The sequence below is a fragment of the Carcharhinus amblyrhynchos genome, unplaced genomic scaffold, assembly GCF_965287045.1.
Source record: "Carcharhinus amblyrhynchos unplaced genomic scaffold, sCarAmb.v2.hapA scaffold_653, whole genome shotgun sequence".
NCBI lineage: Eukaryota > Metazoa > Chordata > Chondrichthyes > Carcharhiniformes > Carcharhinidae > Carcharhinus > Carcharhinus amblyrhynchos.
Window position 1 is genome coordinate 42410 of NW_027650393.1, and position 27282 is coordinate 69691.

Consider the following 27282-nt stretch of genomic DNA (forward strand, 5'->3'; position numbering starts at 1 on the left):
TGGCCAGGCTAAATTGACCCTTACGGTCAGGGAGATTAGCAGGGTAAATATGAGGGATTATGGGAAAAGGGTCTGGGTGGGATTGCAGACTCGATGGGCTGAATGGCCTCCTTCTGCACTGTAGAATTCTATGATTTTAACTCTATTCCAATACATGTGACAATAATAAATCAAATCAAATACATTTACACTTTCCACAAATAAGGAGAGTAGATCTGCACAGTGTATTGGAGTTGGGGTCTCTGCCCTGGCTGTGTAGGGAGCACATACCTGTGAGGATGATGTTGGGGATGGCTCCCATTCGACTGGAATAGAACATGTTCTGCTTGTTGAGGAGCTGAGGGTCCTGTAAAGTCTCGCTGCTGTCCATTGGGCCCATCACCCCAGCCTGGGTGAAGCTGCTGTTCTCCGTGTTACCGCTGAATACATTACTGTTCAAAGTCAGATCACCGACCAGGGCCTCCATGGTGCAATGAGCAGGGGGAAGGGGGGAGAGAAAGAGTCCAATCAATGAACAGTCTGAATTTCAGACAGCAGACACACACCCGGGTACGAGGACACTCGAGACCAACACATGCAGGAGGGAGATGGATCGCTGACCCTGATCCAGGCCCTGCTGGGACAGAGGGAGGGAAAGCAGGTTGTGACTCACCTGTTGGGACAGGTCACTTGTCTGCTGACTCGATAAGTGCTGCTCAAAATAGGGATCTGCAAAGAGATTCTTGAGAATGGAGGCTTGCTGTAGAGAGATAAAACGGCCGAGCATCAATAACAGAGCCCAAGGCAACTCAATCTTCAAACCTAATCCAACCCTTCTGCCAGAACACACTCTGCACTCATTGAATACAGGAGTTGGGACGTCTTGTTGAAGTTGTACAAGACATTGATAAGGCCACACTTGGAATACTGTGTACAGTTCTGGTCACCCTATTATAGAAAGGATATTATTAAACTAGAAAGAGTGCAGAAAAGATTTACTAGGATGCTACTGGGACTTGATGGTTTGAGTTATAAGGAGAGGCTGGATAGACTGGGACTTTTCTCTGGAGTATAGGAGGCTGAGGGGTGATTTTAGAACATAGAACAGTACAGTACAGGCCTTTCAGCCCTCAATGTTGTGCCGAGCTTTGTCTGAAACCAAGATCAAGCTATCCTCCTCCCTATCATTCTGGTGTGCTCCATGTGCCTATCCAATGACCGCTCGAAAGTTCCTAAAGTGTCTGACTCCACTATCACAGCAGGCAGTCCATTCCACACCCCAACCACTCTCATAGCGGTCTATAAAATAATGAGGGGCATAGATCAGCCAGATAGTCAATATCTTTTCCCAAAGATAGGGGAGTCTAAACTAGAGGGCAAGCTGAGAGGGGAGAGATACAAAAGGGTCCAGAGGGGCAATTTTTTCACACAGAGGGTGGTGAGTGTCTGGAATGAGCTGCCAGAGGTAGTAGTAGAGGCGGGTACAATTTTGTCTTTTAAAAAGCGTTTAGACAGTTACATGGGTAAGATGGGTATAGAGATATGGGCCAAATGTGGGCAATTTGGACTAGCTTAGAGGTTAAAAACTGGGCCACATGGACAAGCTGGGCCGAAGGGCCTGTTTCCATGCTGCGAGACAAGTGCACCCCTTATCCTGCACAGACCCCTTGCCATTTCCAGAATTTTCCTGAATTAAGAGGGGACACTGCTATCCTTTAACTCCTTTGTCAGTCAGGAATCCATTCCCTTCTGCCTACACTGATTGACTCAGCCTCTGGACAACAGCTCCAAAAACTCTCAGCGCTCTGAGAAAACATTCCTTCTCATCTCAATTCTTAAATGAGACCCCCCCTACATTTTTAAACTGTGTCCCCTCATTCGAGTCTCTTCCACAAGGGACAGGCACGGTGACACAGTGGGTTAGTGCTGCTGCCTCACAGTGCCAGGGACCCAGGTTCCATTCCCGGCTCGGGTCCCTGTCTGTGCGGAGTCTGCACGCTCTCCCAGTTTCTGTGTGAGTTTCCTCCCACAGTCTGAAAGACGTGCGGGTTAGGGTGCATTGGCCGTGCTAAATTCTCCCTCAGTGTATCCAAACAGGTGATGGAGTGTGGCGACTAAGGGAATTTCACAGTAACTTCATTGCAGTGTTAATGTAAGCCTACTTGTGACACTAACAAATAAATGTCCTCGTTTCTATCTGCTAACCAATTCTTTATCAGAATGTTAATGTATCAGCCCCAGTCCCATCAGCCATATTAACCTGGTACTCTATCGAATCATCTTCGGAAATCTAGATATACTACATCTACTCGCTCCTCCTCATCACCCAAGAAAAATACAAATAAATGTGATTTTGTAACACCTATGACATTTCCCATCCATCAGTATTCGGACATCAGACATGGACTGTCTGGTTGGGATGGCTTAACCCTCAGCTTGGTCTCTGTGTCGTTCCCAGTCTCTCAGGAAACAGGCTGACCTTCCAGCATCATCCATCCTTCAGTCCAACTTTTCTCAGTTACCCATAATGATATCCCAGTCACAGGAGACAGTCAGAAACTAGTCGGCACCTTTGGCAAGGAGGGGGGGGGGTGACTGAAAATAGCAAAGTAATCACGCAGCTGGAGTCCCTTCCTCACACTGCCCGCCCCAAATCCATCACCCTCGAGTCCTACATTCCCCCCCCAACAACACATCATCAATGTAGTAACAGTACGACTCACGCTGAGGGGGCAGGCACCCGGCTGCACGCAGGGCGATGATGGCTCTGGTTGCTGTTGCTGCGGGAGAGTGTTCTTCTGAGACTGCTGGTGTTGGTAGCCCTGTTGCTGGGCTGGCTGTGACACCTGGTAGCCCTGTTGCTGGGCTGGCTGTGACGCCTGGTAGCCCTGTTGCTGGGCTGGCTGTGACGCCTGGTAGCCCTGTTGCTGGGATTGTTGGGACGCCTGGTAACCTTGTTGCTGGGATTGTTGGGATGCCTGGAAACCTTGCTGCTGGGTCGGCTGGGACGCCTGGTAACCTTGTTGCTGGGACTGTTGGTAGCCTTGCTGTGGGGCTTGCTGGGATGCTTGGTAACCTTGCTGTTGGGGTTGTTGGGACGCTGGGTAACCTTGTTGCTGTTGGGATTGTTGGGACACCGGGTAACCTTGTTGCTGGGTTTGTTGGGATGCCGGGTAACCTTGTTGCTGGGTTTGTTGGGACGCCGGGTAACCTTGTTGCTGGGTTTGTTGGGACGCCGGGTAACCTTGTTGCTGGGTTTGTTGGGACACCGGGTAACCTTGTTGCTGGGCTTGTTGGGACGCCTGGTAACCTGGTTGCTGGGCTTGTTGGGACGCCTGGTAACCTTGTTGCTGGGCTTGTTGGGACGCCTGGTAACCTTGTTGCTGGGCTTGTTGGGACGCCTGGTAACCTTGTTGCTGGGACTGTTGGTAGCTTTGCTGTTGGGACGGCTGGTAGTCTTGCTGCTGCGATGGCTGGGTCTGTTGGGACGGTTGGTAACCTTGTTGTTGGGACTGTTGATAGCCTTGCTGCTGGGTGTGCGGGTAAGCTTGTTGCTGGGACGCCTGGTAGCCTTGTTGCTGGGACTGGGGGTAAGATTGCTGTTGCTGGGATTTCTGTTGACAGAAGGGGTATGGGGGCAATCGCTGGTCCATTGAGAGATTGCTGGTATCCAGTGGAATCCCCTGCAGATATAGACGGGGCAGTTAGATTCCTCGAGCAGTGTTTTGTTTCATTCCAGTGCAGTAGGTCAGGCAGGCCACACCAACACTGTCTCAGGGTTCACATTTCATTTAACAATGCCTCCAGCCCTCTGATCCTCCTCTAACCTGCTCCATCACTTACCAGTTACAACCCTGTCCCCCTATATTCGGGATCCCTCACCACAATCTCTCTCTGCACTGAAGTCCCAAAGCTTTGACAAGGTCTCATTTTGCCTGAATGTTTGATGTCTGCCACATATTTCACAGCAGCTACGAATAACAGCCCAACGAAGGAGATTGTCATCGACTGCAGGAAGTGTAAACAAGAACATGCCCCTGTCTACATCAACGGGGACAAAGTAGAAAGGGTCAACAGATTCAAGTTTTTAGGTGTCCAGATCACCAACCACCTGTTCTGTTCCCCACCCCCCCACGCCAACACTATAGTTAAGAAAGCCCCACCAACGCCTCTACTTTCTCAGAGGACCAAGGAAATTTGGCATGTCAGCTACGACTCTCACCAACTTTTCCAGATGCCAAAACCAGAAAGAATGCTTTCTGGTTGTATCACAGCTTGGTCTGGGCTCCTACTCTGTCCAAGACCGCAAGGAACTATAAAAGGTTCTGAATGTAGCCCAATCCATCACACAAACCGGCCTCCCATCCACTGACTCTGTCTACACTTCCCACTGCCTCGGGGAAAAGCAGCCAGTATAATTAAGGACCCCCCACCCACCCCGGACATTCTCTCTTCCACCTTCTTCCGTCGGGAAAAAGATACAAAAGTCTGAGATCACGAAAACCAAGAACAGCTTCTTCCCTGCTGCTGTCAGACTTTTGAATGGACCTACCTCGCATTAAGTTGATCTTTCTCTACACCCTCGCTGTGACTGTAACACTACATTCTGCACCCTCTCCTTTCATTCTCTATGAACGGTATGCTTTGTCTGCATAGCACGCAAGGAACAATACTTTTCACTGTATCCCAATACATATGACAATAATAAATCAAACCCTTTTCCTTCTTCCCTCTGTACTCTATGAACGGTATGCTTTGTCTGTACAGCGCGCAAGAAACAATACTTTCCACTGTATCCCAATACATGTGACAATAATAAATCAAATCCTTTTCTGTACTCTACCAACAGTATGTTTGGTGTGTATCGTGTGCAAGAAACAATATTTTTCATTGTATCCATATATATGTGACAATAGTAAATCAAATCCTTTTCCTTCTCTCCTCTGTACTCTATGAATGGTATGTTTTGTCTGTACAGCACACAAGAAACAATACTTTTCACTGTATTCCAATACTTGTGACAATAATAAATCAAATTCTTTCCTGTCTTTCCTCAGTACTCTATGAACGGTATGATTTGTCTGTATAGCACGCAAGAAACAGTACTTTTCACTGTATCCCTGTACCTGTGACAATAATAAATCAAATCGAATTAAACCAATGCTTCAATTGTAGTTAGATAAAAGTGTGCTCCCATACATCCCTGCCTGGTCTCTTACCTGTGTGATGGAGGAGAGGGTGGGAGACATTGTGGGAGAGAACGGTTTGCTGTGGGGCCTCCTGGAGTCACTGCTGCTCAGTGTGAGTGGGTTGAGTGGGCCCCTCCTTCGAGGGGAGGTGCTGATGGAGCCGGGAGGCAGCGAGCTGTTGAGAGAGGAGTGCAGCGAGGAGGCACTGAGTGGAGACTGCTTGGAGAGGGTGTTCACCACCGGCTGCAGCGAGGGGTTGCTGGGCGAAGACTGTAACGAGGGGTTGCTGAGCGACGTGCGGAGGGAAGAACTGCTGAGGGAGGACTGGAGGGAGGGGTTGCTGAGGGAGGATTGCAGCGAGGAGTTGCTGAGTGACTGGGCGCTCAGTGAGGACTGCAGCGAGGGGTTGCTGAGTGAAGACTGCAGGGACATGTTACTCAGGGATCCTTGCAATGAAGAGGACAACCCTTGGAAGAAAAGAGACAAGCTCATATTAGCAAATCAAGTCTATTCCGCACTTTCACCTTGGTCATTAGATAAAACCATTTAATAGCAGCATCTGTCGTGAAATTATAAAATGATAAGAATTGTAAAAATCCATGGTTGTGTTAGAAAAGGTTGTTTTTTTGTACTGAAGTAAGTGCATTAGTACACAGACTGAAACATTATATCAGAGGCAAAAACAGCAGGATTGCTTTGGTAACAAACTCCAGGCATTTGAATCAGAACATGTTTTTGACGTTTAACCATTCAATTTGAAATAGGTATTCAAATAGCAGCAGCCTATCAGATTTGAATTTTGATAACCTGCAAATCAATCCGAACGTAAGGAATTTTGGTGTGTCATCAAGGTTACAAAAGTCACAGTTCCCAGCTCCAGACAGCCGCTACCACTGTCTGCCACATTTCTCACACACACACAGCCAGCAATCGTCTAACAGTGCAACAGCCACTTTTATGTCTTAAAAGTAAGCCTCATCGCAATTGTGTAGGTACCAACAGAAAACAGAGAAAACAAAAGACAAAAGAAAGACTATTCTGGAAGATAGCGCCTGTTGCACTTTGAGTGTGACTAAAAATTCATTTTTTTGGTTAGTAAGTGGGAGCTATACTCACCTCAACAACAGTCCATTATAATCATGTGTTATTCGGCTTGTTAATAGTTTCGTTACTCTGCTCACTGTTAACTAGATAAATAAAGTGTTCCTCGTTTATGTTTTGAAAAGAGGGGAGAGATACAAAAGGATCCAGAAGGGCAATTTTTTCACACAGAGGATGGTGGGTATCTGGAACAAGCTGCCAGAGGTGGAACGAGAGGCAGGTACAATTTTATCTTTTAAAAAGCATTTAGACAGTTACCTGGGCACGAAGGGTACAGACGGATACGGGCCAAACGCAGGCTTAAAAAAAAGGGCAACATGGACAAGTAGGGCCGAGGGGCCTGTTTCTATGCTATAAACCTTTATGTCTCTATGAGGGAGTCTGAGCTAGTTATTCTGATTTGATGACTAAACATTGCTGACGTATAGATATTATCCCTTCGCACACGCACTTTAACAGATTATGGAGGGAGATACTTCTCTTTGACTATTAGTTCTCAAAGAGGAAATCAATCTTTCTCTTCGTAACACTCCCTACTGGGCAGATCGAGAATCCCTACAGTGCAGGAGGAGGCCATTGGGCCCATGGAGCCTGCACCGGCCACAATCCCACCCAGGTCCTATCCCCTTAACCCCAGGTATTTACCCTCCTGATCCCCATGACGCTAAGGGGCAATTTAGCATGGTCAATCCACCGAACCTGCACGTCTTTGGACTGTGGGAGGAAACCGGAGCACCCGGAGGAAACCCACGCAGACACGGGGAGAAGGTGCAAACTCCACACAGACAGTGATCCAAAGCCGGGAATCGAACCCGGGTCCCTGGCGCTGTGAGGCGGCAGTGCTAACCCACTGTGTCACCGTGCTGCTGGGAATCGAACCCGGGTCCCTGGCGCTGTGAGACAGCAGTGCTAACCCACTGTGTCACCGTGCTGCTGGGAATCGAACCTGGGTCCCTGGCGCTGTGAGACAGCAGTGCTAACCCACTGTGTCACTGTGCTGCTGGGAATCGAACCCGGGTCCCTGGCGCTGTGGGACAGCAGTGCTAACCCACTGTGTCACCGTGCTACTGGGAATCGAACCCGGGTCCCTGGCGCTGTGAGACAGCAGTGCTAACCCACTGTGTCACCGTGCTGCTGGGAATCGAACCCGGGTCCCTGGCGCTGTGAGACAGCAGTGCTAACCCACTGTGTCACTGTGCTGCTGGGAATCGAACCCAGGTCCCTGGCGCTGAGAGGCAGCAGTGCTAACCCACTGTGTCACCGTGCTGGTGAGGAAGAGTCACCATTGGCAGGAGAGTCGGTAATCAGAAGGGCACAGATGGAAGATAAATAAATCTTCCCTTTTATTTTGCCAGTTATGTGTGGAGTTGTGATCTGGTACACAGTGGGCACTGGGAGCAGGTCCAATAATAACTCTTAAAAAGGGACCTGTATAAATACAGAAAGAGCAAAATATTTCACAAGAAGGTGTGGACTGAGCAATGGGAGTGGCTCAGCAGCACAGAAAGGATGGACTGAAGGGTCTCAGGATAGTCAGATGCTCTTTCCTAGGGTAAAAAAATCAAGTACTGGGGGACCATGGTTTTAAGGTGTGTGGGGAAAAGTTTAGAGGAGATTTATTTATTTGTGGGACATGGGCGTCACTGGCTGGGCCCAGCATTTATTACCCATCCCTAGTTGCCCCTTGAGAAGGTGGGGGTGAGCTGCCTTCTTGAATCGCTGCAGTCCACGTGCTGTGGGTTGACCCACAATGCCGTTAGGGAGGGAATTCCAGGATTTTGACCCAGCGACTGTGAAGGAACAGCCGATATATTTCCAAGTCAGGATTAGCGAGGCAAGTCTTTTTTTTAAACAAAGCAGGCGGTGAATGACTGGAACGTGTTACCCGGGGAGGCAGTGGGAGCAGGTACGATAGTGGAATCTAGACATGGATAGGATGGGGATGGAAGGATCCGGACTCTGGAAGCGCATACGGTTTTAGTTTAGGCATGATCGGGGCAGGCTCGGAGGGCCAAAAGGCCTGTTCCTGTGCGGTACTCAGTTTTGTTCTTTGCTTCCTGCTGTGCTTTGAGGATTTATTATTCTGAAGCTGGACAGACGGAGATGGAGAAGACACAGCCACTTACCGCCAGCTGGTTCATAGCCAGACGCCATCCCCAGGGAGCCACGGATTCCTAGGTGGGTCATAGTGGTGGTGAGATTTCCCGTACTGTTCCCCCCGCTGATGCTCGAGAAGACAGAGTCTTCGGGATCGAGGAGGGTGGGGAGTGGAGATGGGAAGTGGAGGTTTGTGAGGTCCGGGAGAGAGCCGCCCGTGTTCAGGGCACTGGGAACGTGCGAGATACTGCTGGATTGGTCCGGGGACGGGAAGATGCTGCAAAAGGAATGACCTCAGTTAATATCCGAGCATCAAAAGCTTCACTCCATCCTAATTTCACTGAATTCTACAGCAGAACACCCAACTGCCCTTTCATACAGCAATCACAGAGACCCTCCAGTACAGGAGGACATTCGGCCCATCGAAGCTGCACCAACTCTCCAACACAGCAGCCCACCCGGGCCCTCACCGAACCCCACAAATTAACCCCACTAATCCACCCTAACCTACACTTCTTTGGACACTAAGGGACAACTTAGCATGGTCAATCCACCTAACATGCACATGTTTGGAGCGTGGGAGGAAACCGGAGCACCCAGAGGAAACCCACGCAGACACGGGGAGAATGTGTGAACTCCACACAGACAGTGTCCCGAGGCTGGAATTGAACCCGGGTCCCTGGCGCTGTGAGACAGAATGTCCGTGGTATCGATGTTATGTTCTGTAAGGGGTTGGAAAAAGTATAATTCCCTCTGTGTAAAGGGGAGTGGGGCTTTTGGAATTGAATCAAAGCAGCTTCCAGCTGGTGACCAGTACACACTGCTGTCATGTAAGAAACACAGCAGTCAACTTCCACACAGATCGGGGTGGGGGGGGCTCAAAAACAGGAATGAAGCAATGACCATCAGTCTAATCGGATCTCAGAGGGTCATCCAGACGCAAACCATTCTCTTTTCACAGATGCTGCAAGGCCTGCTGAGGTTCTTCAGCATTTTCTGTTTCCTTTTCCCCCCCCGATTCCCACATCCACAGTAACTTAATCTGGATAGCAGGGATCCTTCACCCCCTGTACCTCACACTGACTCTCTGGGGAACGGGAATCGTTAGTCCCCTGTACCTCACACTGACTCTCTCTCTCTCTCTGGGGGAACAGGAATCGTTAGTCCCCTGTACCTCACACTGACTCTCTCTCTGGGGGAACGGGAATCGTTAACCCTCTGTACCTCACACTGACTCTCTCTCTGGGGGAACAGGAATCGTTAGTCCCCTGTACCTCACACTGACTCTCTCTCTCTCTGGGGAACAGGAATCGTTAGTCCCCTGTACCTCACACTGACTCTCTCTCTCTCTCTCTCTGGGGGAACAGGAATCGTTAGTCCCCTGTACCTCACACTGACTCTCTCTCTCTCTCTCTGGGGGAACGGGAATCGTTAACCCTCTGTACCTCACCGTTTGACTCAGTGAATCGAGGAGTGGGGCATTTAGCTGCACAGCCAGATAAAAACCCAGCCTGATTGCTCATTCACAGATGTGTTGATGAGCGTCTCTGTACAAGGCTTATGAACAGCTCCCCTCCGGTAGACATTAGCGAGGGTGGGGAGGGGGAACCTGTCCTACACCGATCACACAGGCCCCTCTGTACCAGTGAGGCTAAGGAGAACTCTGTACCACTGCACAGGCTCAGAGATTTGTACCTCCATGTTGAACTATGGTCAGCCAATACTAGGGACAGTGTGGGGGGAAGAGTCGGATACACTGTGCTTTACCCGCTATACAGTAACCTTCAAACCCAGCATGGTAAGGGGAACCTGTCCTAGTCTGTCCCACACTGAACACCCAAACCCAGCGGGGGGGAACCTGTCCCACACCGAACACCCAAACCCAGCGGGGGGAACCTGTCCCACACCATCACCCAAACCCAGCGGGGGGGAACCTGTGTCCCCACACTGAACACCCAAACCCAGCGGGGGAGAACCTGTCCCACACTGAACACCCAAACCCAACAGGGGGAGAACCTGTCCACACCAATCACCCAAACCCAGCGGGGGGGAACCTGTCCCACACCGAACACCCAAACCCAGCGGGGGGGAACCTGTCCCACACCGAACACCCAAACCCAGCCGGGGGGAACCTGTCCCACACCGAACACCCAAACCCAGCGGGGGGAAACCTGTCCCACACCGAACACCCAAACCCAGCGGGGGGGAACCTGTCCCACACCGAACACCCAAACCCAGCGGGGGGGAACCTGTCCCACACCGAACACCCAAACCCAGCCGGGGGGAACCTGTCCCACACCGAACACCCAAACCCAGCGGGGGGAAACCTGTCCCACACCGAACACCCAAACCCAGCGGGGGGGGAACCTGTCCCACACCGAACACCCAAACCCAGCGGGGGGGAACCTGTCCCACACCGAACACCCAAACCCAGCGGGGGGGAACCTGTCCCACACCGATCACACAGACCCCTCTGTACCAGCGAGGGTGGGGAAGGGGGAACCTGTCCCACACCGATCACACAGACCCCTCTGTACCAGTGAGGGTGGGGAAGGGGGAACCTGTCCCACACCGATCACACAGACCCCTCTGTACCAGTGAGGGTGGGGAAGGGGGAACCTGTCCCACACCGATCACACAGACCCCTCTGTACCAGCGAGGGTGGGGAGGGTCCCACACCGATCACACAGACCCCTCTGTACCAGCGAGGGTGGGGAGGGTCCCACACCGATCACACAGACCCCTCTGTACCAGTGAGGGTGGGGAGGGTCACACACCGATCACACAGACCCCTCTGTACCAGTGAGGGTGGGGAGGGTCCCACACCGATCACACAGACCCCTCTGTACCAGCGAGGGTGGGGAGGGGGAACCTGTCCCACACCGATCACACAGACCCCTCTGTACCAGTGAGGGTGGGGAAGGGGGAACCTGTCCCACACCGATCACACAGACCCCTCTGTACCAGCGAGGGTGGGGAGGGTCCCACACCGATCACACAGACCCCTCTGTACCAGTGAGGATGGGGAGAGGGAAGCTGTCCCACACCGATCACACAGACCCCTCTGTACCAGTGAGGGTGGGGAGGGTCCCACACCGATCACACACAGACCCCTCTGTACCAGTGAGGGTGGGGAAGGGGGAACCTGTCCCACACCGATCACACAGACCCCTCTGTACCAGTGAGGGTGGGGAGGGTCCCACACCGATCACACAGACCCCTCTGTACCAGTGAGGGTGGGGAGGGTCCCACACCGATCACACAGACCCCTCTGTACCAGTGAGGGTGGGGAGGGTCCCACACCGATCACACAGACCCCTCTGTACCAGTGAGGGTGGGGAGGGTCCCACACCGATCACCCAGACCCCTCTGTACCAGTGAGGATGGGGAAGGTCCCACACCAATCACCCAGACCCCTCTGTACCAGTGAGGGTGGGGAGGGTCCCACACCAATCACCCAGACCCCTCTGTACCAGCGAGGGTGGGGAGGGTCCCACACCAATCACCCAGACCCCTCTGTACCAGCGAGGGTGGGGAGGGTCCCACACCAATCACCCAGACCCCTCTGTACCAGCGAGGGTGGGGAGGGTCCCACACCAATCACCCAGACCCCTCTGTACCAGTGAGGGTGGGGAGGGTCCCACACCAATCACCCAGACCCCTCTGTACCAGTGAGGGTGGGGAGGGTCCCACACCGATCACACAGACCCCTCTGTACCAGTGAGGGTGGGGAGGGTCCCACACCAATCACCCAGACCCCTCTGTACCAGTGAGGGTGGGGAGGGTCCCACACCGATCACACAGACCCCTCTGTACCAGTGAGGGTGGGGAGGGTCCCACACCAATCACCCAGACCCCTCTGTACCAGTGAGGGTGGGGAGGGTCCCACACCGATCACACAGACCCCTCTGTACCAGTGAGGGTGGGGAGGGTCCCACACCAATCACCCAGACCCCTCTGTACCAGTGAGGGTGGGGAGGGTCCCACACCGATCACACAGACCCCTCTGTACCAGTGAGGGTGGGGAGGGTCCCACACCGATCACACAGACCCCTCTGTACCAGTGAGGGTGGGGAGGGTCCCACACCGATCACACAGACCCCTCTGTACCAGTGAGGGTGGGGAGGGTCCCACACCGATCACACAGACCCCTCTGTACCAGTGAGGGTGGGGAGGGTCCCACACCGATCACACAGACCCCTCTGTACCAGTGAGGGTGGGGAGGGTCCCACACCGATCACACAGACCCCTCTGTACCAGTGAGGGTGGGGAGGGTCCCACACCGATCACACAGACCCCTCTGTACCAGTGAGGGTGGGGAGGGTCCCACACCGATCACACAGACCCCTCTGTACCAGTGAGGGTGGGGAGGGTCCCACACCGATCACACAGACCCCTCTGTACCAGCGAGGGTGGGGAGGGTCCCATACCAATCACCCAGACCCCTCTGTACCAGTGAGGGTGGGGAGGGTCCCACACCGATCACACAGACCCCTCTGTACCAGTGAGGGTGGGGAGGGTCCCACACCGATCACACAGACCCCTCTGTACCAGTGAGGGTGGGGAGGGTCCCACACCGATCACACAGACCCCTCTGTACCAGTGAGGGTGGGGAGGGTCCCACACCGATCACCCAGACCCCTCTGTACCAGTGAGGGTGGGGAGGGGGAACCTGTCCCACACCGATCACACAGACCCCTCTGTACCAGTGAGGGTGGGGAGGGTCCCACACCGATCACACAGACCCCTCTGTACCAGTGAGGGTGGGGAAGGGGGAACCTGTCCCACACCGATCACACAGACCCCTCTGTACCAGTGAGGGTGGGGAGGGGGAACTTGTCCTAAAACAGCCATGAGGGCTATTGTTGCCCCCTCCCCCAGGAAGGGGGTGGGACAAGCAGTTTGCCGCATCTCTCGATGGTTTGACTTGCCCCTTCTTAGTCGCTCGCCTCCACAGATCGTCCTTCTGCTGGGCGGGTGGTGAGCAGGTCATGGAGTCGTCCAGAGCTTGCGAAGGCAGTGCTGCTCCATAGTCAGGGAACAGTGGCCGGACGTTGCTGCAGGGGGTGGACATATACAGAGTGTCAGCTGCCGTCCTGCTATCCGATACCCCAGCTGGACAGGTGAGAGGCCAGATACACTCCCACCCCTCTCTCCCCCCCACCTTCCATAACCACATCACCCCCCCCACCTCAACACCCTCCGACAGACCAGAATGGACCCCTGGGATGGACAAGAAGAATGTCTCACCCAGGCAGCACAGGACAGGCCTGTATCCTGCTGCTGAGCTGAGGGCAGGGTTCTCCAGGATCCCCTCCATTAGAAAGGCAGCAGCACTGGCTGGGGTTCCAGCTGCTTTTCCCCACCTGCCTGGGCAGTGTGGGTCCTCGGTGGGACACTGGGGAGCTGTGAGAGCCGGACCTGGGACAGCACCGACAGGACAGGACAGGTGACAGGGAAATGAACTGACTCAAACAGACAGCGCAACGGGAAGCACCGTTCACAAGATCCTGACACTACCCCCCCCAACTCCTCACACCGGCCAATAACTGGGCCAGAAGCCAAAACTCAGAAATCATAGAGTTCCTACAGTGTGTGAGGCCATTTGGCCCATCAGGCTATCACGGTCACAACCAGAAGCAGAAGTGGCTGGGTTACGGGGCAAGGATGTACAGATATCATACAGCAACTATGTGAACCACAACTGTTTTCATCAGGACAACCCTAACAGGACAGGAGAGGTACAGGCTGCACGAGGGCGCTCCACAACTCACAATCATCATACACTTCGCCTGCATTTATCACTAGATATAAAACTCCCTCTACACTGTCCCCCCATCAAACACTCCCAGGACAGGTACAGCACGGGGTTAGATACAGAGTAAATCACCCTCTACACTGTCCCCATCAAACACTCCCAGGACAGGTACAGCACAGGGTTAGATACAGAGTAAAGCTCCCTCTACACTGTCCCCATCAAACACTCCCAGGACAGGTACAGCACAGGGTTAGATACAGAGTAAAGCTCCCTCTACACTGTCCCCCCATCAAACACTCCCAGGACAGGTACAGCACAGGGTTAGATACAGAGTAAAGCTCCCTCTACACTGTCCCCCCATCAAACACTCCCAGGACAGGTACAGCACGGGGTTAGATACAGAGTAAAGCTCCCTCTACACTGTCCCCCCATCAAACACTCCCAGGACAGGTACAGCACGGGGTTAGATACAGAGTAAAGCTCCCTCTACACTGTCCCCCCATCAAACACTCCCAGGACAGGTACAGCATGGGGTTAGATACAGAGTAAAGCTCCCTCTACACTGTCCCCATCAAACACTCCCAGGACAGGTACAGCACGGGGTTAGATACAGAGTAAAGCTCCCTCTACACTGTCCCCCCATCAAACACTCCCAGGACAGGTACAGCACAGGGTTAGATACAGGCTATGGTAACATGTGAGTCTATCTGGTGTGAATGAAAGCTCTATTACATCTCGAATTTTGAAAAGCATCCTTTGATATGAGACTTACTTGATGCCGGGTACCTCACAGGATTTGGGTCTTGACGTCACACTCTGTACCTGCAAAACAACAGATTGGGATGAGTTTGACGCGGTCTCCGCATCAAAAAACACCTTGTCTTTTTTGACAAGGTCTAACGGACAGTGTGTCAATTCTTTCTACACAGAACCACACTGAACCTCACCTTCCTGGTATCCCACACAGCCTTGGGCAGCGGTTTCTCCTCATCTTGGATATTATCCTGGGGCGGCACAGAGAACGGCAAACCTGGAAGGCAAAGTAGGAAGAAGTTACGGGGGCTGCGCAGACAGAGGCTGTAAATCAGTCCGTTACAGAGAACGTGTGGGTCTGCGTTCATCTGCACTCCTGTTAGCATGTGGGCAGGGAGGGGCTGGGGGCCAGCAGCACGCGGGCAGGGAGGGGGCGGGCCGGGGGGGGTGGGGGCAGCAGCACGTGGGCAGGGAGAGGTTGGGCTGGTGCCGGTGGGGGGGGGCACGCAGGCAGGGAGGGGCCAGGCCGGGGGGGGGGGGGGGGGGGGGGGGGCAGCAGCACGCAGGCAGGGAGGGGCCAGGCTGGGGGGGGGGCAGCACGGAGAGTGAAAGCTTCACCCCTTACAGTTCCTGCCAAATCCAGGGGTTTGCCCTGCACAGACTCAGTCTAGACCAGGCATGCTGCAGACTCACTCACCTTTCCCATAACTGATCAGTTCCCCATCCAGTAAACCTGTTGATAAAAGGAAAATAAAGGTTAAGAATGATGGAGAAATTTTTAAAATTCATCTGTGGGACATGGGCGTCGCTGGCTGCGCCAGCATTTATTGCCCATCCCTAGTTACCCCTTGAGAAGGTGATGGTGAGCTGCCTTCTTGAATCGCTGCAGTCCACGTGCTGTGGGTTGACCCACACTGCCGTTCAGGAGGGAATTCCAGGATTTTGACCCAGTGACTGTGAAGGAATGGCCGATAGAGTTCCAAGCCAGGATGGTGAGTGGCTGGGAGGGGAACTCTTAGGGGTGGCATTCCCCATGTATCTGCTGCCCCTTGTTCTTCCAAATGGAAGTGGAATCAATGAAACAAACTGCACAGAAAGAGGCCACATTGCCCAGTGCTGTCTATCAGAAAGATTTATCCAGTTCGACTCAATCCTCTCTTTTCCCAATAGCTTTTATTTATTAGTATCACAAGTAGGCCTACACTAACACTGCAATGAATTGTGAAAATCCCCTAGTCACCACACTCTGGCACCTGTTCAGGTACACCGAGGAAGAATTTAGCACAGCCAATATACCCTAACCAGCACGTCTTTCAGACTGTGGGAGGGAACCGGAGCACCCGGAGGAAACCCACGCAGACATGGGGAGAACATGCAAACGTCGCACAGTCAGGGACCCAAGCTGGGAATCGAACCCAGGTCCCTGGCGCTGTGAGGCAGCAGTGCTAACCCACTGTGTCACCGTGCTGCTAGGAATCGAACCCGGGTCCCTGGTGCTGTGAGACAGCAGCGCTAACCCACTGTGTCACCGTGCTGCTGGGAATCGAACCCGGGTCCCTGGCACTGTGAGACAGCAGTGCTAACCCACTGTGTCACCGTGCTGCTGGGAATCGAACCCGGGTCCCTGGCGCTGTGAGGCAGCAGTGCTAACCCACTGTGTCACCGTGCTGCTGGGAATCGAACCCGGGTCCCTGGCGCTGTGAGGCAGCAGTGCTAACCCACTGTGTCACCGTGCTGCTGGGAATCGAACCCGGGTCTCTGGCGCTGTGAGGCAGCAGTGCGAACCCACAGTGTCACCGTGCTGCTGGGAATCAAACCCGGGTCCCTGGCGCTGTGAGACAGCAGTGCAAACCCACTGTGTCACCGTGCTGCTGGGAATCGAACCCGGGTCCCTGGCGCTGTGAGGCAGCAGTGTGAACCCACAGTGTCACCGTGCTGCTGGGAATCGAACCCAGGTCCCTGGCACTGTGAGACAGCAGTGTGAACCCACTGTGTCACTGTGCTGCTGGGAATCGAACCTGGGTCCCTGGCACTGTGAGACAGCAGTGCTAACCCACTGTGTCACCGTGCTGCTGGGAATCGAACCTGGGTCCCTGGCGCTGTGAGACAGCAGTGTGAACCCACTGTGTCACTGTGCTGCTGGGAATCGAACCTGGGTCCCTGGCGCTGTGAGACAGCAGTGCTAACCCACTGTGTCACCGTGCTGCTGGGAATCGAACCTGGGTCCCTGGCGCTGTGAGACAGCAGTGTGAACCCACTGTGTCACTGTGCTGCTGGGAATCGAACCTGGGTCCCTGGCGCTGTGAGACAGCAGTGTGAACCCACTGTGTCACTGTGCCGCACTGCAGAGTACAGCTTTAGTCTGTACCTAACCCCTGTGGGTCCTCAGTTTCATATTTCTATTCAGTTTATTTTTGGAAATAGCCATTCTCTCGACTGTCGCCAGATGTTCAGGAAGCCCACTGCAGGTCGAGTGAGAGAAATTCTCGCCTCAGTTACTTCCCAAAAGGGATAGAATAGACCAACATTTCACACACGGGTTACTCTGATGTCGCAACATTAATCAAGCATCACACTGTGAGGTATAATTACACAAGCAACTCAATCACAGTATCTATTCACCAAGAACCTTCCAACCTTACAGCACTGAGATGTAAAACACAGAACGCATCACTATATATTTAACCCCGTGCTGTACCTGCCCTGGGAGTGTTTGATGGGGGACAGTGTCGAGGGAGCTTTACTCTGTATCTAACCCCATGCTGTACCTGTCCTGGGAGTGTTTGATGGGGGGACAGTGTAGAGGGAGCTTTACTCTGTATCTAAACCATGCTGTACCTGTCCTGGGAGTGTTTGATGGGGGACAGTGTAGAGGGAGCTTTACTCTGTATCTAACCCCGTGCTGTACCTGTCCTGGGAGTGTTTGATGGGGGACAGTGTAGAGGGAGCTTTACTCTGTATCTAAACCATGCTGTACCTGTCCTGGGAGTGTTTGATGGGGGACAGTGTAGAGGGAGCTTTACCCTGTATCTAACCCCGTGCTGTACCTGTCCTGGGAGTGAAGGGGCTGTGTCCAGTTCCACCCAGGTCCCTGGGCAGTTCAGTTATCCCACGAACCAGGGAATGAGACAGAGCCCAGCTCTTGCTACACAGCTCAGTGTTGTGGTCTGAAAATGCATCCATTTACAGACGGAGAGTTTCCATGGAGAAACTTACCGCTTCTTTTGGTGTGGCTCAGCGCTGTCTGGCCTGGGCTGGTGAACGGACTGGCTGCATTCGGATTGGTCACACTGGTGTGAAGCGCGGAGTCAGAGTTTGTTCTGTAAAAAGAATCCAAGTAAACCGGTCAACAGAACACCAGACACAAATAGGAGGAGAGCAGACATCCCAGTGTAACCAAGAGGGAATAGTCCGTGGGAACCTGGAACAAGGGTCGGGGGGGGATCGGGGAGAGAAAGAAAGGGAGGGGGACTGACAGAGAGGGGAGTGGGGAGAAGGGGACCCAGAGGGATGGGGGGGATGTGGGAGGGGGGAAGGGGGAGGGAGGAGGGAGTGGGAAGCGGGGAGGGAGGGAGAGAAGGGGGAGAGACAGAGACACAGAGAGACGCGGAAGAGGGGGACACAGAGAGTGGGGGGGCAAAGAGTAGGGGGGGGGGGGCGGGGTGGATGGGCAAAGTGAGGAGGGGCACAGACAGAGTGACAGCCAGAGATAGAGTGTGAGAAAGAGAGAGACAGACAGAGAGAAAAGAATATTCACACAAACACCCCAGGCCCTGCCTCAGAATGGAGTACAACTAAGAGAATAACTCCATTATTCCCCTGAGGATAGTGACAGATCTGCTGCTGACGACCAGAATCTCCGCCTGGAACTAACCAAGTCCCATTTGCAGTGATGAGGGGATAAGTGCAGAGAGTAGATTTCGTACAGGAGCTCGCTATACTTTCCCCACAGAACAAGCAGCTCTGACTGGGAGCTCATGCCCCTGGAAAGCAGCAGCGTGTGGAGGTATCTCACTCCATCAGGCAGGCTGTATTCGAAACAGCCCCGGGGACAGGATGATTGAAGTGTTCCTCTACCCTGGCAATGTGCACTGTGTGCGGAGGGACTGCCGAGAAGGACAAACAGATCACCTGTTCAGGGTCGAGCTCAATCCGAAGCGATGTCCTTTCTCCATGGGGAAGTTGCACCAAGCTGGGGCGTTCCTTAACGTGGGGGAGAAAGAAATAAACTACATTAAAGACATGGTTCAAACAGGATGGAGAGACAGGCCCCGGCACAGGGGAGGAGAGGACAGAGGCTCCCATATTCACAAGAACTGAAGGCTGAGCGACAGCACAGCAACAAGAGTGTCGCAGGCTACGGGAGGCAGACACACACACACAAGGACAGGGAGAAACGTGGGGGTGGTAGAGGGGAGGGGGCGAGGGGGGCCAAGTGGAGATTAGACACTCAGCATTAAGGAAGGCAATCTCCCAAAGGCAGTGTTGATAAGGGTCACAGGGAGTGACGGTTTCAGATCTTTCCCTATTCCGTATGTCCTTGCAGTCACGAAGAATCAATCCCCCAAACCCTCTGTGTCATTCAGTGAGCAGGTGGCTCGTGTGCAAAAGGGTATCGGCTGGGGGGCAGTGCCAGGACCGCTCACGGTCAGCGCTGTGCAGGAAAGCAGTTCAGAGCCTGGTGTTAACGGGCTGAATGACCCAGAGTTTGTGTAGGGAAAGTGAGAGAATCCTTCCTGCCATGTTGCCTGCTGTGTAAAGCTGACAGGAGAATCCTGATTAAATTGTTCGGTTCTAGACAAAGTGCAGGAATGGGACTGCAATGCAATCGGATTGCTGTTTCAAAGGGCTACCCCAGGCATGATAGGCCAAATGGCCTCTTTCTGGCCTGCGTATTCTATCATACGAACACAGTTCCCATTGACCACGTGCCCAGAGAGCAGGAACAATACACTGAGCTCCCTCCTCCAGAGATGTGAGTGAAAATGAAGAGTAACAAGGTAAAGCAAGGTGCAGTAAAAGGCAGTTCACAGCCCAGAGGCAGAGAGAAAACATCCAAGGTGCAGAGATGGCAGAAGGGAGAGAGATACCAAACAGAGAGGAATGGAAAAGGTTGATGCATCCAGATCACAGTCCAGCAGGGCAGGAACTGACCAGAGACCCAACCCAAGAGTAACAAGCCAACCCAGACAGGCACAATGGCAACAGACTCAACAAGCCAGGAAAACACTCCAGAAACCCTGCGTCCAAACTTCCTCTTCGAAGACAAAGTGAGAGAGCAGACTTGCACCAGTCAAGACCATAATCACATCCAGTCTAAGGGCTGGAGAGAGAGAGGAGGAAGTGTTACAGTGACTGAGGGACCACCAGGACACAGTGACACTGTGTGGCCAGCTCCAGCCAGGTCTGCTGTTGCTGCCAGAGTGACTGCAGTCTATCTGGAGTTCTTCACAGCTGGGGCAGCAAGGAAACTATCACAAGACTGCAGCTTCCAGCTCCTCATCAGCTGGAAGGAGAGTTGGTGCAAACACCAATGTTTAGGAACTGAGCCATTGCTTCCAACAATCCACCAGATGTTACTCATCAAATACAAACCACACAACCCCCAACAACCTGCACCCACCATCTGGCAAAGAACATTCACCATTTCACATCTGCTTACGGATCTGGTCAACTTTCTAAGTATCTATGTTTAAAATATAATTTGCAGTGGAAAAATTCCACCTAAGAGTGACTGCAACCTCCCACCGGCAGCAGAGGAGCTTCATCTGGGCTTGTCCCTCTGAGAGACCTCCGTGCTTCAGGCAATTAATCCCATCACCGCAACCTGGGACAAGAGAGCAGGGAAATAGAACAGCAAACTCCTTACCTTCTCCAGCTGGTATCCGGGGGTGGAGACAAGTAGGCAGAGCTGTACGGGGAACTGTCAACGTGCACAAGATAGTCAAGGAACTTAGCTTCGGGGGCGGGGGGGGGGGGAAGTAACACTGTACCCCGAGTGGAAAGTGTACGATTTGAGTATAGGGATAGGGATGTTTTGCTGCAATTGTATAAGGCGTTGGTGAGGCCACACCTGGAATATTGTGCACAGTTTTGGTCTCCTTACGTAGGATAGAATCACATAGCACAGAAGGAGGCCATTCAGCCCATCAAGTCTGTACCAACCACAATCCCACCCAGGCCCTATTCCCATAACCCCATACATTTACCCTGCTAATCCCCCTGACACTGGGGTCAATTTAGCATGGTCAATCAGCCTAACCTATACATCTTTCGGACTGTGGGAGGAAACCGGAGCACCTGGAAGAAACCCACACAGACATAGGGAGAACGTGCAGGCTGCATACAGACAGTGACTCGAGGCTGGAATTGAACTTGGGTCCCTGGGGCTGTGAAGCAGCAGTGCTAACCACTGCTCATCTGAGGAAGGATGTCTCTGCTATAGAGGGAGCACAGCGGAAGTTTCCCAGGCTGATTCCTGGGATGGCAGGTCTGTCATATGAGGAGAGAATAAGTCAGTTAGGATTATATTCACTGGAGTTTAGAAAAGAGTGAGAGGGGATCTCATCGAAACTTATAAAATTCTAACAGGGTTAGACAGGGTGGATTCAGAAAAAATGTTCCCGATGGTGGGGGGTCCAGAACTCGGGGTCATAGTTTGACGATAAGGGGTAAACCTTTTAGAACTGAGGTAAGGAGAAATTTCTTCACCCAGAGGGTGGTGAATGTGTGGAATTCACTCCCACAGAAAGTAGCTGAGGCCAAAACATTGTGTGGTTTCAAGAAGGAATTAGATATAGCTCCTGGGGCTAAAGGGATCAAGGGATATGCGGGGTGGGGGGAAGGGGTCAGGATATTAAATTCGATGATCAGCCGTGATCGTAATGAATGGCGGAGCAGGCTGGAAGGGCTGAACGGCCTCCTCCTGCTTCCGGTTTCTATGTATTAGCTGAATGCAAAAAGACTGCGAGATGCTGTAGGACAAAGGGACATGGGGATCCTTGTTAGGAGACCCAGAAAGCTAGTGTACAGGTGCAGAAGGTGAGAGGGAAGGGGAACGGAAAGTAGGCTTTTAGTTTCAGGGGTGCATAAAAGGAGGAAGTAATGCTGCAACTGTACAAGGTAGCAGCGAGGCCACATTTCAAATACCGTGTACAGTTTTGATCCCCTTATTGAAGGGGAGTTGTATTATCACTGGAGGCAGTACAGAGTATGTTTACTAGGACGATCCTGGGTATGGAAGACATATAGGGAAAGAATAAGCTGCAAGGTCTGTACTCCTTGCAGTTCAGAAAAATTACAGGCAACATGACAAACATTTAAGATTCTGTGGATCAAAAGGGTAAATGTTGCAGGGGGGCGGGGGGGTTCTATTCTGAGTCGCAGAGTGGGCAGCACGGGGACACAATGGTTAACACTGATTAGATTTGTTTTATTATTGTCACGTGTATTGTGATACAATGAAAAATATTGTTTCCTGTGCTTGATAGGGACAAAGCATACCGTTCATAGAGAAGGAAAGGAGAGGGTGCAGAATGTAGTGTTACAGTCATAGCATAGAGAAAGATCAGCTTAATGCAAGATAGGTCCATTCAAAAATCTAACGGCAGCAGGGAAGAAGCTGTTCTTGAGTCGGTCGGTACGTGACTTCAGACTTTTGTATCTTTTTCCCGAAGGGAGAAGGTGGAAGAGAGAATGTCCGGGGTGTGTGGGGGGGTCCTTGATCATACTGGCTGCTTTTCCCCGAGGCAGTGGGAAGCGTGGACAGAGTCAGTGGATGGGTTGATGGATCGCACTGCTGCCTCACAGCGCCAGCGACCCGGGTTCAAATCCCTGCTTGGGTCAGTGTGTGTGTGGAGTTTGCACATTCTCCCCCGTGTCAGTCTGGGTCTCCAGTCTGAAAGACGTGCTGGTTAGGGTGCACTGGCTGCGCTAAGTTCTTCTTCAATGTACCCAAACAGGCACTGGAGTGGGGCGACTAGGATATTTACACAGTAACTTCATTGCAGTGTTAATGTAAGCCTCATTGTGACACTAATAAATAAGCTTCAGAATAAGGGGGTGCTCATTTAAGACAGATTTGTGGAAGAATTTCTTCACTCAGAGCAGTGGATCTTTGGAATTCTTTACCCCAGGAAGATGCGCAGGCTGACTCCTTGAACCTTTCCAAAGCTGAGGTGGTTTGTAATCAGTCCCGGGATTAAAGGTTGCAGAGATAAGACAGAGAAGCGGAACTGAGTGTTAGATTGGTCATGATCTTATCAAATGGCCCAGCAGGCTCAAAGGGCTGAATGGCCTCCTCCTGTTCCTTTCTCTAACGGTCTAATCCAGGTACACACACAGCACTGTTAGGGAGCAGGTTCCAGGACTTGGACCAGACCACAATGGAGGGACAGTCAATCTAGTCCCTGCTCCGAGTGCGAAGCTACGTGGAGGGGAACTTGTTTCCCATACTGGACTGCCCCTTGTCCTTCTAGATGGTAGAGGTGGCAGGTTTGCAAGGTGTTGTCAAAGGAGCCTTGGCGAGTCACTGCAGTGCATCTTGTAGATGGTACACACGGCCGTGCGTCGGTGGTGGAGGGAACGAGTTAAAAAGACGGAGCAGGAAAACACCGATAAAAAAGGATATCTGTCGCCTGTGAGGGGACATCAGCCTCGCTCTCTGTACCCTTTCCACCAATCCATGATGGCGGGTGCCGCGACTGGAGTCCAACGCTGAGTTGAACGGGCTCTGGAAGAGATTGAAAATTAAATCAATTGCAAACGCACACAATATTCAGCAAGGTCATTAATCATCAGAGATTCTGGCCCACAAGCCCCAGCAGGAGAAGACACTCAACCAGATATCAACGCCCACGGCGCCGACCCTCCCGCAGCGCGGCGCCCCCCTCGGCGCTGGAATGATGCTTTGATTTTGTTCTCAGGTCTGTGGAGTGAGTCTTGCAGCCCGTGATTCCATGACTTGTTGTTTAAAAGTCTAAGCAACACCTGACTTTAAATAACTGATTTGAAATTTCAACCAAATGAAGATGTGACAACTCTGTGAAGACAGTGATCCCCAACCAAAGAGAAAATGTACAAACATGCTCAGCAATCTTACAATCAGAATCCCTATGGTACAGGAGGAAGCCATTCGGCCCATCGAGTCTGCACTGACCACAATCCCACCCAGGTCCTATCCCCATAACCACATGTATTTACCCTTGCTAATCCCCCTGACACTAAGGGACAATTTAGCACGGCCAATCCACCTAACCCACACATTTTCAGGCTGTGGGAGGAAACCGGAGCACCTGAAGGAAACTCACGCAGACACGGGGAGAACGTGCAAACTCCATACAGGCAGTGACCCAAGCCGGGAATCGAACCTGGGTCCCTGGCGCTGTGAGACAGCAGTGCTAACCATTGTGCCACCGCGTTGCCCCAGCTGTGATCACCTCGCCCATGATTCCCACAGTGTGAATACCTGGAACTCGGTGGCATTGTTGGAAATGGCGTTGACGTTTGGCAGCGAGCCACCGTAGTATGGCCCTCGAGTGTGTGACAGGCGGAGCTGGTGTACCTTCTGAGCCTGCAACTGAGGCAAGAAAAACACAGGTCACATTTACATCGTCACACTGGCACAAAAATCCAGAGGTGGCACACAGATGGAAAGGAGGACAATCAGAACACCCATGGAAATTCAATCAAACCTTAGCTTCTCTTAAAGTCAGAGACACAAATTGACACATTGTACTGTCCCAGAGCAAGCACAAAGGCGCACATTCCAGCATTGGCAAACAACACAAACAGCAACATAAACTGGAAAAATACAACAATAATCAGGTAGAATGGCTGCTATAGGTCATTGAGTATCTGTACGATGGAGATAGATAGGTTCTTGATTAAAAAGGGGATCAGACGCCAAGGGGAAAAGACAGGAGAGTGGGGTTGAGAAAAATATCAGCCATGATTACATGGCGGAGCAGATTTGATGGGTAGAGTGGCCTTCGTCTGCTCCCATGTCTTACGATCCATTCAAGAAACACATCTGGCCAAGACGTAAGCACATCCAGCATTACACACACAGTGAAGGACTGTCAGCATCAAACACTCCCAGGACAGGTACAGCACAGGGTTAGATACAGAGTAAAGCTCCCTCTACACTGTCCCCATCAAACACTCCCAGGACAGGTACAGCACGGGGTTAGATACAGAGTAAAGCTCCCTCTACACTGTCCCCCCATCAAACACTCCCAGGACAGGTACAGCACGGGATTAGATACAGAGTAAAGCTCCCTCTACACTGTCCCCATCAAACACTCCCAGGACAGGTACAGCATGGGGTTAGATACAGAGTAAAGCTCCCTCTATACTGTCCCCACATCAAACACTCCCAGGACAGGTACAGCACGGGGTTAGATACAGAGTAAAGCTCCCTCTACACTGTCCCCATCAAACACTCCCGGGACAGGTACAGCACAGGGTTAGATACAGAGTAAAGCTCCCTCTATACTGTCCCCACATCAAACACTCCCAGGACAGGTACAGCACAGGGTTAGATACAGAGTAAAGCTCCCTCTACACTGTCCCCATCAAACACTCCCAGGACAGGTACAGCACGGGGTTAGATACAGAGTAAAGCTCCTTTTGTCAGTACACTGTGTGTCCAGGCATGTGCCTGTATGTGAACATGTGTCTCATTCTGTGACTCACTGCATGTGTCTCAGTGTGTGAGGGTATGTCTGTGTCCCACTCTGTGAGTGTGTTAGGCTACATGTCGCTCACTCTGTCTCACTGTGTGTGAGGATATGTGTCTCTCACTCTTTCTCTGTGTCAGGGTGTGTGTGAGGGTATGCATCTCTCACTCTGTGTCAGGATGTGTGTCACTCTGTGAGAATGTTTTTCTCTGTGTGAGGGTGTGTGTCTCTCACTCTGTCTCACCGTGTGTCTGTCTCTGTGTGAGGGTGTGTATCACTCTGTGAGTTTGTGTGTCTATCACTGTTGAGGGTGTGTGTGTGTGTCTCTCTCTCTCAATGTGAAAGGATGTGTGTGTGGGTGTGTATCAGGTTTTATCTCTCTCGCTGTGAGGGTGTGTGTCTCTCTCTGTGAAAGGATGTGTGAGGGTGTGTGTCTCTCTCTGTGAAAGGATGTGTGTGAGGGTGTGTGTCAGGTTTTGTCTCTCTCTGTGTGAGGGTGTGTGTGTGTCTCTCTCTCTGTGTGAGGGTGTGTGTGTGTCTCTCTGTGTGAGGGTGTGTGTCACTCTCTCCTCTCTCCCTGCTGTCCAGCCCCCCCCCCGGGCTGGTAGTCAGGATGCGGCCCGCAGCCTGCGCGCTAGGCCCCGGGCTGTAGTAGAGGGGGCGGGCCCGCGCAACTTCCTTCCCCCCGGGGGGGTGGGGACCGCTTACCCGCGAGTTGTTGAGCTCCATCATCACCTCCTCGAAGGCCGCCGTCTCCTCGGCCTGCTTCTGGTTGTGGAGGGCGATCTTCTCGCTGAATTTCCGCGGGTTATTGCCGGCCGCCATGTTGATGGCGCTGCCCCCGCTGTCTCTGTGTCCTCCTCTCCCCCCCACCACCGCTCCTCTCCGGCCCGGCCTGCCCCCACCCCCAGCTCCCCTCAGACCGAGCGACAACTCCGCTCCACAAAGCCGAGCGGCCGTGGGCGCCAAACAGGCCGAGAGAGCATTAATCCCGTCAAAACAAACAGGACGAAAAAAAAGCCCTGCCCGACCGCATCGCCAGGCATGCCGGGACCTGTAGTCTTTCCCGCCCTCTGAACGCATTCTGCGGATGCGCGTGTGGACTACATCTCCCGCGCCGCCGCCTGGGGCCGCTCACAACTTCCGGCATACCCCGCGCGCCGCCGCCTGGGGCCGCTCACAACTTCCGGCATACCCCGCGCGCCGCCGCCTACAAGTCCCGGAAGCCCCTGCGCCCCGATAGGAAGTGACGCCCGCATCCCAGCAAATGGCTGCTGTCAAAGGAAGTGACACCAGACCCGCCCCCGCCCACTCGCCCCTCCGCGCTGTGCCTTCTGGGTGTTGTAGTCCCCCGCCGCCCTGCTTGCCCTCTTCCCAGATGGGGAGAGACAGGTGAGAAAAACTACAACCGCTCACAACTGCTACCAGTCCACCTCAAGCTTAATCCTTCTGCACCCCTGTGATTGTAGCATGCATTTTCTCTCCCTCAACCCTCCCCCACCAACTCCCCTTCCAAAATCTGACCTGTACCTGTGGATGGCACAACGTTTAGCAGCGCTGCCTCACAGCGCCAGGGACCCAGGTTCGATTCCCGGCTTGGGTCACTGTCTGTGCATAGTCTGCACATTCTCCCCATGTCTGTGTGGGTTTCCTCCGGGTGCTCTGGTTTCCACCTATAGTCCGAAAGACATGCTGGTTAGGATGCTAAATTCTTCCTCAGCATACC

General features: G+C 52.8%; 1 protein-coding gene across 4 annotated transcripts in view; it reads right to left on the bottom strand.

The window, feature by feature from the left end:
- LOC145339751 (uncharacterized) overlaps positions 1-26411 on the bottom strand; it is a 29711-nt gene extending 3300 nt beyond the window's left edge. Inside the window, exons 1-15 of one of the 4 annotated variants that reach the window (XM_080184278.1) lie at positions 26265-26411; positions 24344-24454; positions 23507-23608; positions 20747-20808; positions 19009-19080; positions 18094-18197; positions 15575-15610; positions 15072-15154; positions 14897-14946; positions 13298-13423; positions 8396-8643; positions 5199-5635; positions 2703-3662; positions 653-739; positions 271-460 (exon numbers count right to left, since the gene is read on the bottom strand). In XM_080184278.1, the coding sequence (XP_080040404.1) occupies positions 271-460; positions 653-739; positions 2703-3662; positions 5199-5635; positions 8396-8643; positions 13298-13423; positions 14897-14946; positions 15072-15154; positions 15575-15610; positions 18094-18197; positions 19009-19080; positions 20747-20808; positions 23507-23608; positions 24344-24454; positions 26265-26381 (2785 nt within the window). In that variant the 5' untranslated portion in view covers positions 26382-26411. The remainder of the gene's footprint in view (positions 1-270; positions 461-652; positions 740-2702; positions 3663-5198; positions 5636-8395; positions 8644-13297; positions 13424-14896; positions 14947-15071; positions 15155-15574; positions 15611-18093; positions 18198-19008; positions 19081-20746; positions 20809-23506; positions 23609-24343; positions 24455-26264) is intronic. The other 3 variants (XM_080184279.1, XM_080184280.1, XM_080184281.1) reach the window with 3 other exon arrangements.
- Between the last annotated feature and the right edge of the window lie 871 nt (positions 26412-27282).